The sequence below is a fragment of the Xenia sp. Carnegie-2017 genome, unplaced genomic scaffold, assembly GCF_021976095.1.
Source record: "Xenia sp. Carnegie-2017 unplaced genomic scaffold, XeniaSp_v1 HiC_scaffold_14, whole genome shotgun sequence".
In the NCBI taxonomy this organism is placed as follows: domain Eukaryota; kingdom Metazoa; phylum Cnidaria; class Anthozoa; order Malacalcyonacea; family Xeniidae; genus Xenia; species Xenia sp. Carnegie-2017.
In genome coordinates, this window is record NW_025813447.1 from 3,826,122 (window position 1) to 3,840,913 (window position 14,792).

Consider the following 14,792-nt stretch of genomic DNA (forward strand, 5'->3'; position numbering starts at 1 on the left):
GTGTTTAGACAGGGCTGAAATTTACGAAGCTCATCCGAGTTCTCATGTAATCGTGTACGCTATTTTGATAGGATATAACAGGCCTGGGCTGAAATTGCTCCATGCAATCGGCCGCTAAATACATGTGTTATGCTTTTCCTGATTTTAACTATTTTGCCCTCCCTTCTCCTAACTGAGAAATATCATAATAATGCGAATCCTGACACGATTTTTTCTACGCACATGAGAAATATGAGACTTGGATGAGATTTGAATTCGCAGGTTTGGAATACCAGTCCGCCGCTCTACCTGTTCAACTACCAAGCCCATAGGGATCAAATCTCTTTTGAACTGCATATGGACGAGATTTTCTCGCCACGGTAGCACTTTCTGGATGGCTGGCACCGTGTTTCAACTTTTTCCAAAGCCATCATCAGAGAAGCATCATATTATTATATGGCAAGCGTCACTTCCGGCAAAATGGCGCGCTTTGATTGGCTCAGAAACATTTTTGCCGGTCAATTATTTTCCCGTAATCGACCACAGTCCAAAAACGCGTAATTTTACAGTCAGGTGTAAACAAACATCGTAAAGCAAACAGCAAAACGCGAAATAAAGGAAACAAAAAATCATTTGAGAATGTGAGTCGCAGGGTAAAGGCTTGGAAAACAGTTTAACTATCCAATTGATACAAGTTGAAACGATTTATTTTTTGTGGACGAAAACTAGAAAAGTGAAAGCCAACTGGTAAAAAAAACAGCAAGGACGAGAAGAAAGCAAGCTTCATTTCAGGTCAAATAATGCCATATAATAAACCTCTTAATAACCTCGCTTTCTCGGTCTTTACTGAGGAAATTCTGACCTCGGTGTTTTTGTACAAACCTCTCCCTACGGGCTCGGTGTGTAGAAAAACTCCTCGCTCCGATATTTCTCCGTAAATATCTTGAGCTCGGTTATTAAGGGCTTAATAATATTCATGTTCAGGATTCATATTATTATGGCGTTCCCTAGCTGGATATGGTTTTTTCTTACTACTTTGTCCTCCCTTCTCCTATCTGCAAATGTATTTTCTCTTTACGTACTCACATGTTCTTCTCTTCTTCACCTTGAACATTTCTCCCTCCTTTTTCCTTACTACATACGTGCTCAAATCCCTCTTTACCCTTTATCTTTTCTTTTAAGTACATATTTTTGCTTTTTTTCCCATCTCAACTACCTTGACCTCCCTTCGCTTGAATGCATATGTATAAATATATACCACTCCACTCCGACCCCTTTACATTTTCAAGCAACAAAAGTGTTCAATCAGACTCAATATCATAACCCTCTTCTTAACTACATATTTTCTATATTGGAATATTTTCTGTACTCTGAATTCTGTTTCCGAGATTCGTAGGACCACGTGACTTGTTTCGGATCATTTTGCTCTCATTCGATCTCTCGATATCTTCCATATCTGTTATCTCAATTAGTGAGACAATGACGTGTGATTAGAACATATGATTATAAAAGCAGCAGGCACCTTCTGTTTGCAATATATCGCGTCTCTTGTATTGAGTGATTTCTTTCAAGCCATCTTTGGGCCGAGTGTCTGCACGGAAATCGACTAACGTCACTGCTTTCGCCAAATTCAACCAAAATCTCATTCGCTCAAGGTAATTATCATTCATAGCGTTGTCTAAACATACCAGAAGCCGACTACAATCGTCATCAGATTCAAGGCAAAGCAATTGTTGTTGCACATTGAAAGCGTTTTGTGCAATCTCGTTTTCAAAATTAATCTCTCAATGAAACGAATGAAACGAAAAGGTGTATATTTCGGTTAATTTGCATAATTTGCGCACATCGCGCGCTTCTCTTTTACATTTCGAGGTTTGTTTGAAATACCATTAAGCAGCTACCTGCTGGGGCTTAAGTGCGCAAATTTCAGGAATCTTATTTGTGTGTGAATTAGGAGGAGGCAATGAGGCGTAAATCACTCTATGTTTTGTATTTATTTTGCTATGATAAAATGTCTTGGATGGGTCCCTTCAAAAACAATTTCTTACTGCCGTGCGCGTGTATTGAATTCGTGACTGTTAAATTAAGAAGATTTGCTGTAATCTGCTTCACTTTTTTTTACTTCACTCGAGTTCAATGCGAAATTTCATAATTTGCATGCAATCGTAACGCACCATGACCAGGAAAATGGCGATAGAAAATTTTTTCGCTCAATGTTCATCATTAGTAGTTTGCCCGATCGATCTTGTTGATATTTTATATCTGCTGCTTTGTTTTTTGATAAAGTGAATGGTTTGAAACTGGGAGTATTGTGACATATTTGTAGATGTAGATCGTCCAGGTTAGTGGAGTCCTAATAAGGATTGTTGGTGTTTTTGTTGACTGACGTTTTGATAACCTTCGTGGTAGACATCATCAGAGTCAATACTCGGAAGATGATTATGAGTCTGACTAAAGATGATTTTATCTCTGACTGAAGATGACTTTCACTTTGACTGAAAATGACTTTCACTCTGAAGATGACTACCACTGAAGTTGTCGAAACATCAGTCAACATCAACAACAAAAGTCAGGACTCTACTAACCTGGACAATCTGCGTCTACAAGCATGTACTATGCTTTTTTAGTGTGTACGCTGCCAGTAAGACTTTTATTCCCATCATCCAAATATGTTTTAAGTGCACTCACTTCACTGACGGTAGAAACAACAGATTTCTATTGTAAATAAGCAATGTTTAGCAACGATTCAATATTTACATGGCGGGGGTGTATCTGCAGGCTGGCTATAAATATCTAGGGAATGAAATATTATTTGTGCCTGAATGTTAATAAGCAGTTAGTAATTTAAACTTTGTTTCTTAAAACATGTGTAAGCGTGCATTCTACAATGTGGAATGGCGCTTTTGTATCTGAGACACTGTGTGATTTAGCTAGACGTTGCATCAAGCAACGAGGCTAGGTTGGTGAAACCCCAGACTGGAAAGTTTATATTGTACAAGATCTCGGGCGCGCAATTTTTGCTAAGAGCACGCTACGATATTTTAACGAAAATATCCCAATTGTTTGCTAAGAGCGCGCAAAATTTTGAAAAAGTACGTTTTTTTCGCGAAAATATTTTGAAAATTTCGCTTTTCAGGTGCGCAAAAACCAGCAAAAACAAAAGTCAGGCGCGCAGTTAGCGAACTTTCCAGTCTGGGTGAAACGTCCAGCTTGCTGATTTGCGTTACTCCAGATGCACGGTTTCTGCTAGTTTGCGTTTTTCTCATTGTACCCCTATCCAAACTGCATTAAGACGATGAAAAATACTTATATTAAAAGTAAAAAAAACAGCTACCAACCGGGGTTTTCAAGGAGACAATTTTCCTACCAAATTAGAAAATGAGCTTTTGGTTTACATTTTTTCAAAAATTGAAAGTGGTAATAACTGCGGACTCAATATGATTTCCGTTACTTGATATTGTACAAAATGTTGAGGTCGTGAACCGCGAGAAAGTTCTTCCGTGTTTGAAGAGAGAGAGCGATAAATGTCGACCTTGGAATGAAAAAAGATGTGGTCTGAAAATTTTGCAATTGAGCAGTAGAAAATTTACGTTCTTTCGAGAAAGAGCTTTCAGCAGGCACAGAGACCCAAAACCCGGCAACTTTTGTAAAGGTGCCCTCTACGAAGGACGTTTTTCCAATTTTGAAAATGAGTCTTGGATTGATTTTATTTAGATAAGAATCTCGCAGATGGATTGCATTATATGTTTATTGTAAATTGCAATTAAACGTTCTGTCAGCTTAACTGTCGTTGCGCAAAGTACTACACCCTTTCATTTCACGCGTTCTCAGCCAGGATTATTCTAAAAAGCATCTTCTCTGTGACAATTTGCGTGATTCACTTTGACGATGGTGAAATTAATGTCGCAACTGCCAAATAGGTGTGAATGATGTAGACGTCATGATTGAATGTAATTAGTTTCAAATGACTTTTTCGACTTTCACTGCTCGCCAAATGGTCGTAAATGCAGTGCTTTTTTCGTTACAAGTGTTGCCTTCGAATTTCCTTGATTGTGAAACAAAAAGCGCGCCAATTCATATTTGAAATTTTTAGGGTTTTTTGTGGTTTGTGGGATGTTGTGTGAAGATTTTTTCCAGTCTTATGTAAAAAAGCAATGAAAGATGCGATAATTCGAACAAAGCAGCCATCAATCTTCGGCACTGTTCTGAAATGGAAGCCAGACTGAAAACCTCTATTGTGTGTGAGAAACATTTAACTTTTTTGTTATGCCTTATGATAATCATATCGATAACACATTTCATTCCCGTGAACTCTAAAAAAAGGGACACGAAAGAAAAAGAATGCGCTAATGCATTTTTATCATCCATCCGAAACTAATCCACGTTAAATTTTGTTTTGAAAGTTTCAAAAAGTTGCATTTTCATTGCCCATATCTTTAACACATGAAAGATTTTGACGAATGGATGCGAGAATAGATGCTTGTTTGGCGATGCAAGGGGCTGTGCCATAGTTGAGCACTTGGTATAGTGTAGCGTGCCGGGATTTTTTCACAGTGATCAAATATTTGTCATATTTACTTAAGTGGCTCAATTCGCGTGCTGTTGCGCACTTTGAAAACAAACATAAGCTTTATGAATCGTAGTTGTTGATGGCTACCGTAGATGTTAAAACGAACTGTCATTTTGTCATTGTCATCTTTGTCATCGTTATACGAGTGCATGAAAACACACGGATAGCGAGAGAACTTGGAAAGGTCTGCATGACAGAGATGGGGAGAGAGCACAACTGCATTTCGTAAACAAAATACTTGAATATTTTAGAGAAAAAAACGTGAACGCCTGTTGTCACATACTCAGAGAACATTGACATTTTAGGCAACAGAAACCACAACAAACTTAGGCAACAGAAAACATGAATAGTTTGAAAGATAGCCTGAACAGATTGGGAAGCAGAGAACACGAATAATTGTCATAACAGAAAATATGAACTCCCTGGGGAGCAAAGGAGATATTAGGGGACAGAAAATAAATGTATTTTGAAGAAAAGCAAAGAAATTCGAACATGCATGAATACAGCAGAGAACAGATAAATAGCTTAGAAAAGACAGAAAATAGCGGGCTATTCGTAACTAAGACAGTCTGGTACACCTTAGGAAACAAACAGAAAGAAATCTTATAATAGAGTCAGGTACACCTTAGGAAACAAACAGAAAGGAATCTTACAATAGAGAGAGAGTCAGGTACACCTTAGGAAACAAACAGAAAGAAATCTTATAATAGAGAGAGAGAGTCAGGTACACCTTAGGAAACAAACAGAAAGAAATATTATAATAGAGAGAGAGTCAGGTACACCTTAGGAAACAAACAGAAAGAAATCTTATAATAGACAGAGTCAGGTACACCTTAGGAAACAAACAGAAAGAAATCTTATAACAGAGAACATGAATGTTTTAGGCAACAGAGAACGTGAATACTTTTGGAAACATAGAACATGAATACTGTGAAGAAAACAGAAACATCAATACCTTAGGAAACAGAAACATCAGTGCCATAGGAAACAGAAAACATTAATAATAAGAAGAAATGCCCGCGGATTTAATAAGTATAATGAAATGCAAACTTCAATAGAAATAACTTGTTCGATAATCAACAAGTGAAACAGGATTATCGATAATTTTCGAGATAAAATATTATTTCAGGAGTCAGTCGGCGTAAACATTTAAATACTCTTTCTTTTTACTGCTCCCTGCATATTCACAGTTATCTAAAAGCTGATCACTCAATTTTTCGTCGAAACGCTGCCATTGTTAACTTTTTGCACGAAGCCATGAAGTGGCATTATGACAGTAGGAAAACAGATGCGACGTTAATTAATCATATTTCAAATGCCCTACATTCTTACTTGTCTAAAAATAAGTACTCAGACCATTTCAACCTAATTTAGTTAATTTGATACCGAAACAATTAAGTGCGTCGCTCGATCTTCTCCGCTTGCTGGTCTGAAACACAGCATCGCTTATCAAACGATCGAATTGCCTTTTAAAGGTACAGCCGTTATAAGCCTAAAATTGTCTTGTTTGCTCATTTCAAATCTATTTGGTTGACTTCACTGAGCAGAAATTGCACCAATTTAAACGTTGAGAAGGTAAGTAAATTAATAAATCATTGTTGATATTAGAGGATTTTCGAATAGATAAGACCAGTTTAGCATTTCACAAAGTTGGAAACACTTCAGTATGTTTTCTTTGAATTGAAAGTATCTCGTCCCTTGATGACGCATTTCCAAAACCCAACATGTTGTCGATTGCTAGTTTACGTATGCAGTCATTGTCTACAATCGATGGTGTCGTATATGTGTACCCTGCACTGGCATAAGTTGGCAACTGCAAATGGTTTTAGCTCGTTGTTTACAGCAAATGGCCGCGATTTCTTTTGGAAATCATCTGCTTGTCCTGCAGACTACCACTTGTACACTACACATGCTGCGTAGTTGTACTTCGTTTTGCTTACGATGTGTTTACTATCCTAGATCACTCACCTCTCGCTGCACAGTAATCTTTATTGAATTTCTTATTCATCTTACTGAGTTGCAAATATGTTCTAAAATGAGGGCTTTTGTCGTTTTCAAAAGCAGGTTTCAATGTGGTAATTAGAGACTCTTGTGTATGTTGTTTTTGTCCCCGAAAACTTGACCTTACAGCTAAATAAACAAGAGATCAATTAGTATTATTATTGTTGTTGTTGTTTGGCCTAAAATCTTTTCACCCAATTCACCGCCTTTTTTTTACGAGTTATGTAGCAAACTTGCGACTTGCAAAGGTCGATCACGGTAACTTCAAATGTTCTTTGATAAGTTCATTCATCATCCGATCAAAGTGCTAAGTCGGAAAGACCATTGTGATTGCATGATTAACGAACTTCACTATGAGCAGTTGAACTTTTGTAGCAGGGTCAAAGATTCATACATCTCACAACACTCCTTTGATTTTTTGATGACGCTATGAATATTCTTATCAAAACACAACTTATTGAAGCTAAAAGTGCCGTGTTGATCTTATGGAAAAAAGTTGCTATTGCTATAGAAAACAGAAAGTTTTGTTGCCACCATGTTGGATGATTTTGAAAATGGTTTACCGTGAATTTTCCATATTTACAATGCAAATGTCGTCCAACATGGCAAAAAGTCTATAGTTCATTCTTCCATCAGGGTAGTAATGTTATAATCCGTAGAAAACGTTGGATGTCAAAGGAGCTACGCTATATCATGCATATGTGAATATGAACACACCCCAACTATCAATCTTCCAAAGGCCATAATTGGTGTATACATATTTGAGCTCATAACAGCCATGTACAACTCTTAAACAGACGTCGAATTAGCATAAAATACTGCACGTAACCATGTGATCACGCTCATAATTTAAAAAGAACGAAGTGCCGTAGGCAGCGGCGTTGCCAGCACGCAAATCTAATCATGCTATGTAATTTTTCTGAGTTTAATCACTGCAAGCAAACACAGTCGTTCTCTAAAGAAATGGATATGGTAATGCTGTAAAATTTACATAGCAGAACCAAAACTCGCGGGCTGGTTACACTACTGGCCATCGGACAGTTATTGCCAGATAAATGTATGTTTGCATGATTTTTTTAATTGATGTTCATTTTTTTGGCACTTCAAGTGACGTTTCTTTTTTCGCTAGATGGACGTTATAGACGAGTTTAATCCTCAGGAATGGAAGATAGCAGATGAGAAGGAAATCGAAGGTATGATCAAAGAAGCGTTTTCGTGTTGCTCAAGAACAATCGAAATTTGACACCCGTTTATATTAAACGGTTTATTTTCACTCTGAAACTTCATTAATATACTTAAGCCTTAAGTCCAATATAAGAAAAATATAATCATTACTTCCATCATTAAAGACAGAGGCCTTTAAAAAAATGAAAAGATTAAATCCGTAAGGCATAGTCACAACAGAAGAACTTGTCAGTATTTGCCTCGTCCTTCCATTTAAAATCTTCTTCAAAGGAGGAAATTGGTCATTGTAAATAAGACTTAGTCACATTGCTGATAGATTGCTGTGGCAATGAGAAAATGACAGAAGGTAGAGCTGAAGATTGCATACATGAGGAGGTCAAGGCTCGCTTAACACGTGGTACTGTTAGACAGAATTTCAAACGAGCTGAAGATTGTAGACATAATAAATTGAGGCTAGTTTAATACAGTTAGAACGAATCACAAACGACTGAAGATTGCAGGATGAAGAATTTAAGACTAGTTTAATACAGCTAGAATAAGAAATGTCCTGAAGATTGTAGAGATGAAGAAGTCAAGGCTCCAATTAATACGTGACACAGTAAGAAAATAAGAAATGAGCATATCAGTGACACAGCACATCTCAGATGTTTTAAAGATAAAGCTAAAGATTCCGGCTCAGATTATTTGAAAATGTACAACAAAAGGATAGTGACTACATAGGCAATATTAGCTGCCAGAAAAGTGGCCTAGAAGACCAAAGGGGAGATATGCTAATTATTTTAGAGATGAAATGCAGTTAGGTGGTTCGAAGCAAGATGAAACAGTAGATAGAAGCAGATTGGGAAAAAATGATTTGCTATGGCGACACCTTAAGGATAGACAGGGAATAGTAAAAAGCTCAGTTTGCATGTCATGCAATCAATCGTTTTGCAAAACTGTTTACTAAATTTTTCGTCACACTCATGCCACTGAAACACAGGCTGCAGGCTGGTGCACGATTTTGCCTTTCCCTCTGCAAATCTGTATCGAAAAATGTGAAATATTATCTAGTTTTTTTTTCTTGACAAAATACGCAAGCATTGACTCTGACTAATGACAAGGCAATTTTCTGTTGGTTCTAAACCATAAGGTTTCTTACTTTCGAAATATCGCGCTTATTATCAAAACCCATTTTTCAGGATTCGAAGATTACAATTTATTTCGAAGAAGACTCAGTCGCGTGCCAATGGCTGAAAACAACAACTCCGGCGAGTATTTCTACTGCATTCAAGATTCCACAGACAAAGTAAGAAGAGTGACTCTGAGCGGGTGCAAAGGCTCACGGGATCCTTTAACCGGGGTGGCAAACTGCCGATTGAAACTGGATGAGAAGAAAGGCCACGTGATCGGCATTCAACTCGACTCCCAATGCATCGTTAAGAAGTAGATTACGCGTGATTAACTTCACGAATTGTTGAGAAATTGTTTACCTCTAGGTCAGACAGCATTAACAACGACTTTTGGCTAAAAGTTATAGTGATTTAGCAAGATATATCTTGAGACATTTCTTAATGTTTTGTCAGAAAGCACGTACTCGATTAAATCTTGATTATAAGCTTCAGAAAGTTTTGCATCGTTTTTTTACGTCAAAAACGAGGTGTGCTCATTGTTTGTGAAGAGAAATGGGGAGTGGGATAAGGTTTGGGGTGAATTTTAACACTAACAACTTAGCATCTCGTGCAGAGTTTTCACCTCACTTTTATTTGAAAATGAAAAAATGACACAAAGTTTACTGCTTATGGTTATCTGTGTTCGTAAAACTATTGACATCCGAATCCTAACATTCAAAAATAGCATGCTTAATCAGAAAATCATGTCATACTTACAAAATCATAGCTAACACCCCTCATGCTACCTCCCTACTGTACTTAAATATACACAGAAGTCATACACTTTGCCACCTTCGCAGAAAATCTTCCCAAAATAAACCCAGGGGGAAATAATCTAGCATCTTCATTAACTTTATAGTTCAGTCTTTAGTTTTTCGAAACCAAATTTTCATGAAGATGAGTTCCAGGAACAGGGCGGGCGGGGGATGTAGAATGACTAAAATAACACTTGACAAGGAAAACTTTATGAAACATAACAGCATTTTTCAATTGCACTTTATTTCACACTCTTGGTGAAAAAGTATGATCCAATGCCAGATTTTCCTTTTTAAAGTAGACTTAAATGAAATGAAAAAGTTTTAGCACTTTCTCTAACCGGCATCTTTCGTGGCCATTCTCAGAACGACGGCATCCGTGAGAGAGCCGCACGTCAACTCGATTTCAGGAATTTTGTAAACCTTTTTCAAAAATTAGATGGAAAGGTCACACTTTCATCACGTGACCATATGTTACTATCGATTTTTATTAATCTCTCACCGTTTTTATTCTTTTTTCGTCCGCCAGAGACGAAAGTCTTTCCAAGGGAATTTTCTCGCCTTCGACAAGGGAATGAATGCAAGATGTCTACAGCAATCACAACAAAGCAGGCAAAAACACGTAAAGTTTTAAACATAAACGAATATATGAACGTAGGGAGTGACAAACACTGCCGAACAAGAAGGTCACTTTGTGCTTTTATTGAGACATGTATTTATCGCACAAAATGACGGTCTAGAAAAATTGGAAACCTACCTTATTGCTTTCGCCTACTTTGTTTATGACAACTACAAGAAGACACGCATCTTTGTCATTCAAGCCAAAGGTTTTCAACGATTCCGAGATCTACAAATAAATGTAATTCAACCAGATGACCAGAAATGAAAGAACTGCAAGAAATTTTCTACTTTGCAATCATTGAAACTTTGATGTTCCTATATTAAGACGGACAATTCCCTTACGTTGTTTGAGGGTGACAGATTGAAAACAAGTTCGGAGTAAATACTTCTAGTTTTTGTTTTGCCATTTTCACTGAGATGAACTGCTTTATTTGCTGCCAACAACACGGGAAATACATCTGGTACCTTGGAGAAACAAATATTTACAAAGAATTTTTAGGCTGATAACACAGATAACCTAACCTCCCCATCAGTCAGTCGAGTCCAAACAGTACTAAATTATTTATAGGCTAACTTCGATCCTCCAACCAATAATCTGATTTACCATTGTAGCGTTGACTAGAGCTGCATCCAGTTTCCCTTGAATCAGCATTTCTTTGAGTTGAAGCTTGTTGGAAACGCTGTCAAATAGTGCCACAGAAATACTGTAGTCCGGATAAAGCTCCAACGAATGATTCACATCCATAATCGTCGTGTTTAAGACCTGTGTAAATATATGGTAGTGTCTTTCTGGTGTGAATAATGCTGGAATAATAATTTAACATCGCACGCGCACATCACGTAAATAACGAGGCCGGTTGCACGCCGGTTTCGAGGTCGTGACAACATCAACTAGAAGTCTTGATATCATGCAACGTTTTATGCACTATTGATCTCATTTTACATGTAACTATATAGGAAAAACCAAGCAACTAACTGATCACAAAGTTAACGAAAAGAAAGTTTCACCGTTGGCGTAGGATGTTGAAACATTTACACTTACAAATTATTTTCACTCCTCGTGTTGTCCACCATGTTGTTATCATGAGTACGCGTTCCGTGATAGTATTTATCAGCGGCTTACCAAAAGCAAACAAAACAAACATGGCGGGTGACTTAAAAATACGAGCACTTGGCAATTTACAAGAATAGAAAGTGTATATCTTTATAAACTATGTCAGAAATTGCCAGAAATTACAGCGTAAGGGGAAAAGTAGATTTCAAAACTTTGATGTGAACCGTTAGCTCTAATGGTTCAGAAATTCCCAGTGTTTTATAATTATAAATTATTGACTTCAGTATTTCAACTTTAGCTTTACAAGTATTTGCCTCCAAGCAGTCCTTATGGATCAAAAACTCGCAAATTTGAAGGTAAGTGTTTACAACTTATTCATAATTAGTCCAATTAAGGAATGCTGGCTGGAAGCTGGATGGTTATTTCAAAATATGTTTGTCAGTAGCGAAGCATGCTAGGAATTTTTAATTAACCGTTCTGTCCTTGTTGATAAACAAAAACACGAGAGATACGTCACATAGCGACCGCTGCGATAGAGAGATGTACACACGCTCTCTAATGATTTAAAATCATGTGCTATCGTGTTCTGACTGCATGTTCTCTGCACGTTTCTTGGCGAAAATACTGATTGTTATGTTGATGTTCTGCTTTTTTTGTTTTCAAATTTCTCTCTGTCGAAGAAGCCGTTACGTGAACGCTCGCGTCTAAAATTAGCGCAAGCCAAATTTAACTACGGTTATCGACAGCAGGGGGCAGCTAAAATGGGAAATTCATCGAATGCCAACGAGATAAGCAATTGGGTGCGTTTCGAGACGTATGGGATTGTTTGACATATTTCGAAGGCTGTACCGTATCTTGTATACGTTGCCATAGTTTTGATGAGTTCGTAAACAACAAATACGGCGTGCGAAATTACCTGAAATAGCAATAACAGGACAATCGCAGTTTTGCGATAAGCTGAGTGGGCACAGCGCCATTGTTGAACTGTCGATAATATTTTGCAATTAACAATCCAAGCATACCAGGTTAGCAGAAAGTGCTGGCACTAATGAGCTTATTTGGCAGCGGGGGATAAAATTTAGTAACTAAGTTTAGGTGGAAGATCTTTTCCTTCTTTAAATTCAGGTTACATAGTAACCAATGCTTAAATCGGAGGAACAAGTCGTGGCCTGGGACCGAGTAAGGTAAAAAGGCTAAATTAAACCGGTCGTTATCCAACTCGTTCGAAAGCAGAATGTCAGCGCTCTCTTCGTATTTCTTCCTACAGTTCCATCAAAACATATTCGATGTGATAAGATGCAAGAATATGGCGGTCAGGTACAGAATGCGAGCGATTCTTTTTCGGGACCTGGACTCTAAGCAACACAAATCTTGGGCTAGGTTACTCATCCTTGTATGGCAACGACATATTTTAAACGTGGGGTGACAAGCTTTTCCTTATATAAAGTGTGAGGTGACAAGCTTTTCCTTATGTAAAGTATGGGTTACAATCTTTTCTTTATGTAAAATGTGGAGTAGCGAAGATTAATGTGACCAATCACAAAAGTCAATAAAAGAGTGAACAAGTGATCAACTACGCAATGTACAACGTGAAAACTCAATATTATTTTGAGTGTAAAACATTTTAACTAATTGGATTAGGTGTAGATACAAACATGTCTTTAATTTGTTGAAACAACCATAAATACAGATCGAAAACAAGATCAATATTATTGCGAGTGTGAAGAACCAATAATTTCTCTGAACGCAAGGGAGTGATTGGAATACAGAAGCTTTTCTTATTTTTAATACGCAAATATCTGAATGGCTGGCACCACGGAAGGTTTCGTGGATTTATTTAGGTTTTGGCCATACATTCGATCTTTGCACGTAAAACATGCTTACGTCAGCGTATTTTGCAGATTTTATAGGAGTTTAGTAGTAGGACAAAGTACACTGTGGTTCAGGTGTCCTCTGAATTTGGTCTTGAAAAAGATGTTCAGAAAATAGGAACGAATGCAGGCCACAGAACTGGAAAGATTACGGGATAAGTGTTGGAGAGACGAGGAACCACAAATGACAATCCTTTGATTAACGGGGAGCGAAAATTTTCGTCATAGAACTATTGCTACGATGGTAAAAAGGCCAAAGTTTTTCAATACGCAAAATGAAAATGATTTGGTGATGATCACCAAGAAATAGATTTGTAGACTAATTTGAAGGATGACAACAAATTTTTCTACAGATGATATTGTTCAACCGCTACATGTCGCGCTAAGTATGGAGCTATGGAGAACACTATTCACTGTATATGGATTTTTTTGTATACTTTTGAAAAACATCTTAAAGCACTAAAAAAATATAATTTACACTGTAAATCGTTTTCATCGCATTACGTTAATAAAAAAATAATAAAAGTTTCAGTAACTTTGAACCATGTGACTTAGGTTTTAACACGCGTGAAAATCGCCATATTCGCAACAGTGATCTCGTCCGTAATCGGGCTTCTGCCGAGAGTTAGCAAGAAGGCGTGGAAATCACTTTTAATATCTATCGTTATCATGCTTACCACATGGATGGTTAGGTACGAGCTTGAGCAACCTGGCACACGTTTTGGTTGCTTGGAGGCCAGGTCCCGAATAGAACAACTCACATTCAGAACCTGACCACCACATACTTGCACCTTATTACATCGAAAACCATTTCGATGGAAAAAAAATTTCAGGATGTTCTTCATACGAATGTTTTGAATAATGGTCAGCTCATTTACACTTAGTTACTTATATACCTTCCTACGTCATTCGGTCCCAGGCCGTCGCTGGTTCCTCTGATATTAACCTTGGTTACTATGTAACCTCATTAACACCTGTTCTTCTTTCGCAGTGGCTCAATGCTGTAAGCCAAAAATTATTCCGTGACGCAACCAAAGAGGTGCAACCACTACAAACACCTTCCGCAGCATGAACCGGATATTGTCGACGTTATAAAAATTCTGCGAACAGAAAGAAGCAGGATGCTCGCCGCTTTTCATTTTCGTTCGCACCTTTTTTGAAAGTTTCTCAAATCACCTAGCACGCCGTGTCGTCTTTTAACAGCTGTTTCAACGAGTTTGAAATTTCGTGATCGCAACCATTCCATCGTTCAAGGTAATATATCGTCTGAAACAACAAGTACGGAAGCCGAGACGGAAGATTTACTCGGAAACGATGCACATTCAATAAACGCTAAGGATTTCTTTATACACGCGTCGTTTATTTATATCCGTGACATTAGTCGCACCTGCTAAGCTGCTGTATGGACTTAATGGCCTGAAACGGTCATAGCATTTTCTAGAAGTTGATCGAAACCAAACGAACAGGAGCCTTCTTTCACAGTTTCTCTAACGAAATTTAAGGACGACTTCTTTTTAACAGGAAGTATTTTTGAGGGCTTCGTGTCTCAAGAGTCGTTGGTTGTTGCTTTGCAAGCCACGTGGGCAAAGTGTGCTTTTCTAAGGGCAC

General features: G+C 37.7%; 2 protein-coding genes across 6 annotated transcripts; one reads left to right on the forward strand and one right to left on the reverse strand.

Moving 5' to 3' along the window:
- The first annotated feature begins 1,443 nt into the window (after positions 1–1,443).
- LOC124435364 lies at positions 1,444–9,335 on the forward strand. Of its 2 annotated transcripts, none has more exons than XM_046985302.1 (3): positions 1,444–1,634; positions 7,680–7,743; positions 8,914–9,335. In XM_046985302.1, exons 2-3 carry the CDS (start codon positions 7,680–7,682, stop codon positions 9,159–9,161), a joined length of 312 nt encoding a protein of 103 aa, XP_046841258.1. In that variant the 5' UTR covers positions 1,444–1,634; the 3' UTR covers positions 9,162–9,335. The 2 variants fall into 2 exon arrangements, with proteins under 2 accessions (XP_046841258.1, XP_046841257.1); XM_046985301.1 differs by lacking the exon at positions 1,444–1,634 and adding an exon at positions 5,922–6,124.
- On the reverse strand, positions 6,519–14,774 carry LOC124435362 (EKC/KEOPS complex subunit TPRKB-like). Of its 4 annotated transcripts, none has more exons than XM_046985300.1 (6): positions 12,230–14,774; positions 10,864–11,022; positions 10,602–10,724; positions 10,396–10,485; positions 10,141–10,227; positions 6,519–6,679 (listed from the first exon to the last, which is right to left on the reverse strand). In XM_046985300.1, the coding sequence occupies exons 2-6, from the start codon at positions 11,002–11,004 to the stop codon at positions 6,674–6,676; spliced, it is 447 nt and encodes a 148-aa protein (XP_046841256.1). In that variant the 5' UTR covers positions 11,005–11,022; positions 12,230–14,774; the 3' UTR covers positions 6,519–6,673. The 4 variants fall into 4 exon arrangements, with proteins under 4 accessions (XP_046841256.1, XP_046841254.1, XP_046841255.1 ...); XM_046985298.1 differs by lacking the exon at positions 6,519–6,679 and adding an exon at positions 9,866–10,061 and having other exon boundaries at positions 14,336–14,759; XM_046985299.1 differs by lacking the exon at positions 6,519–6,679 and adding an exon at positions 9,866–10,061 and having other exon boundaries at positions 14,081–14,759.
- Between the last annotated feature and the right edge of the window lie 18 nt (positions 14,775–14,792).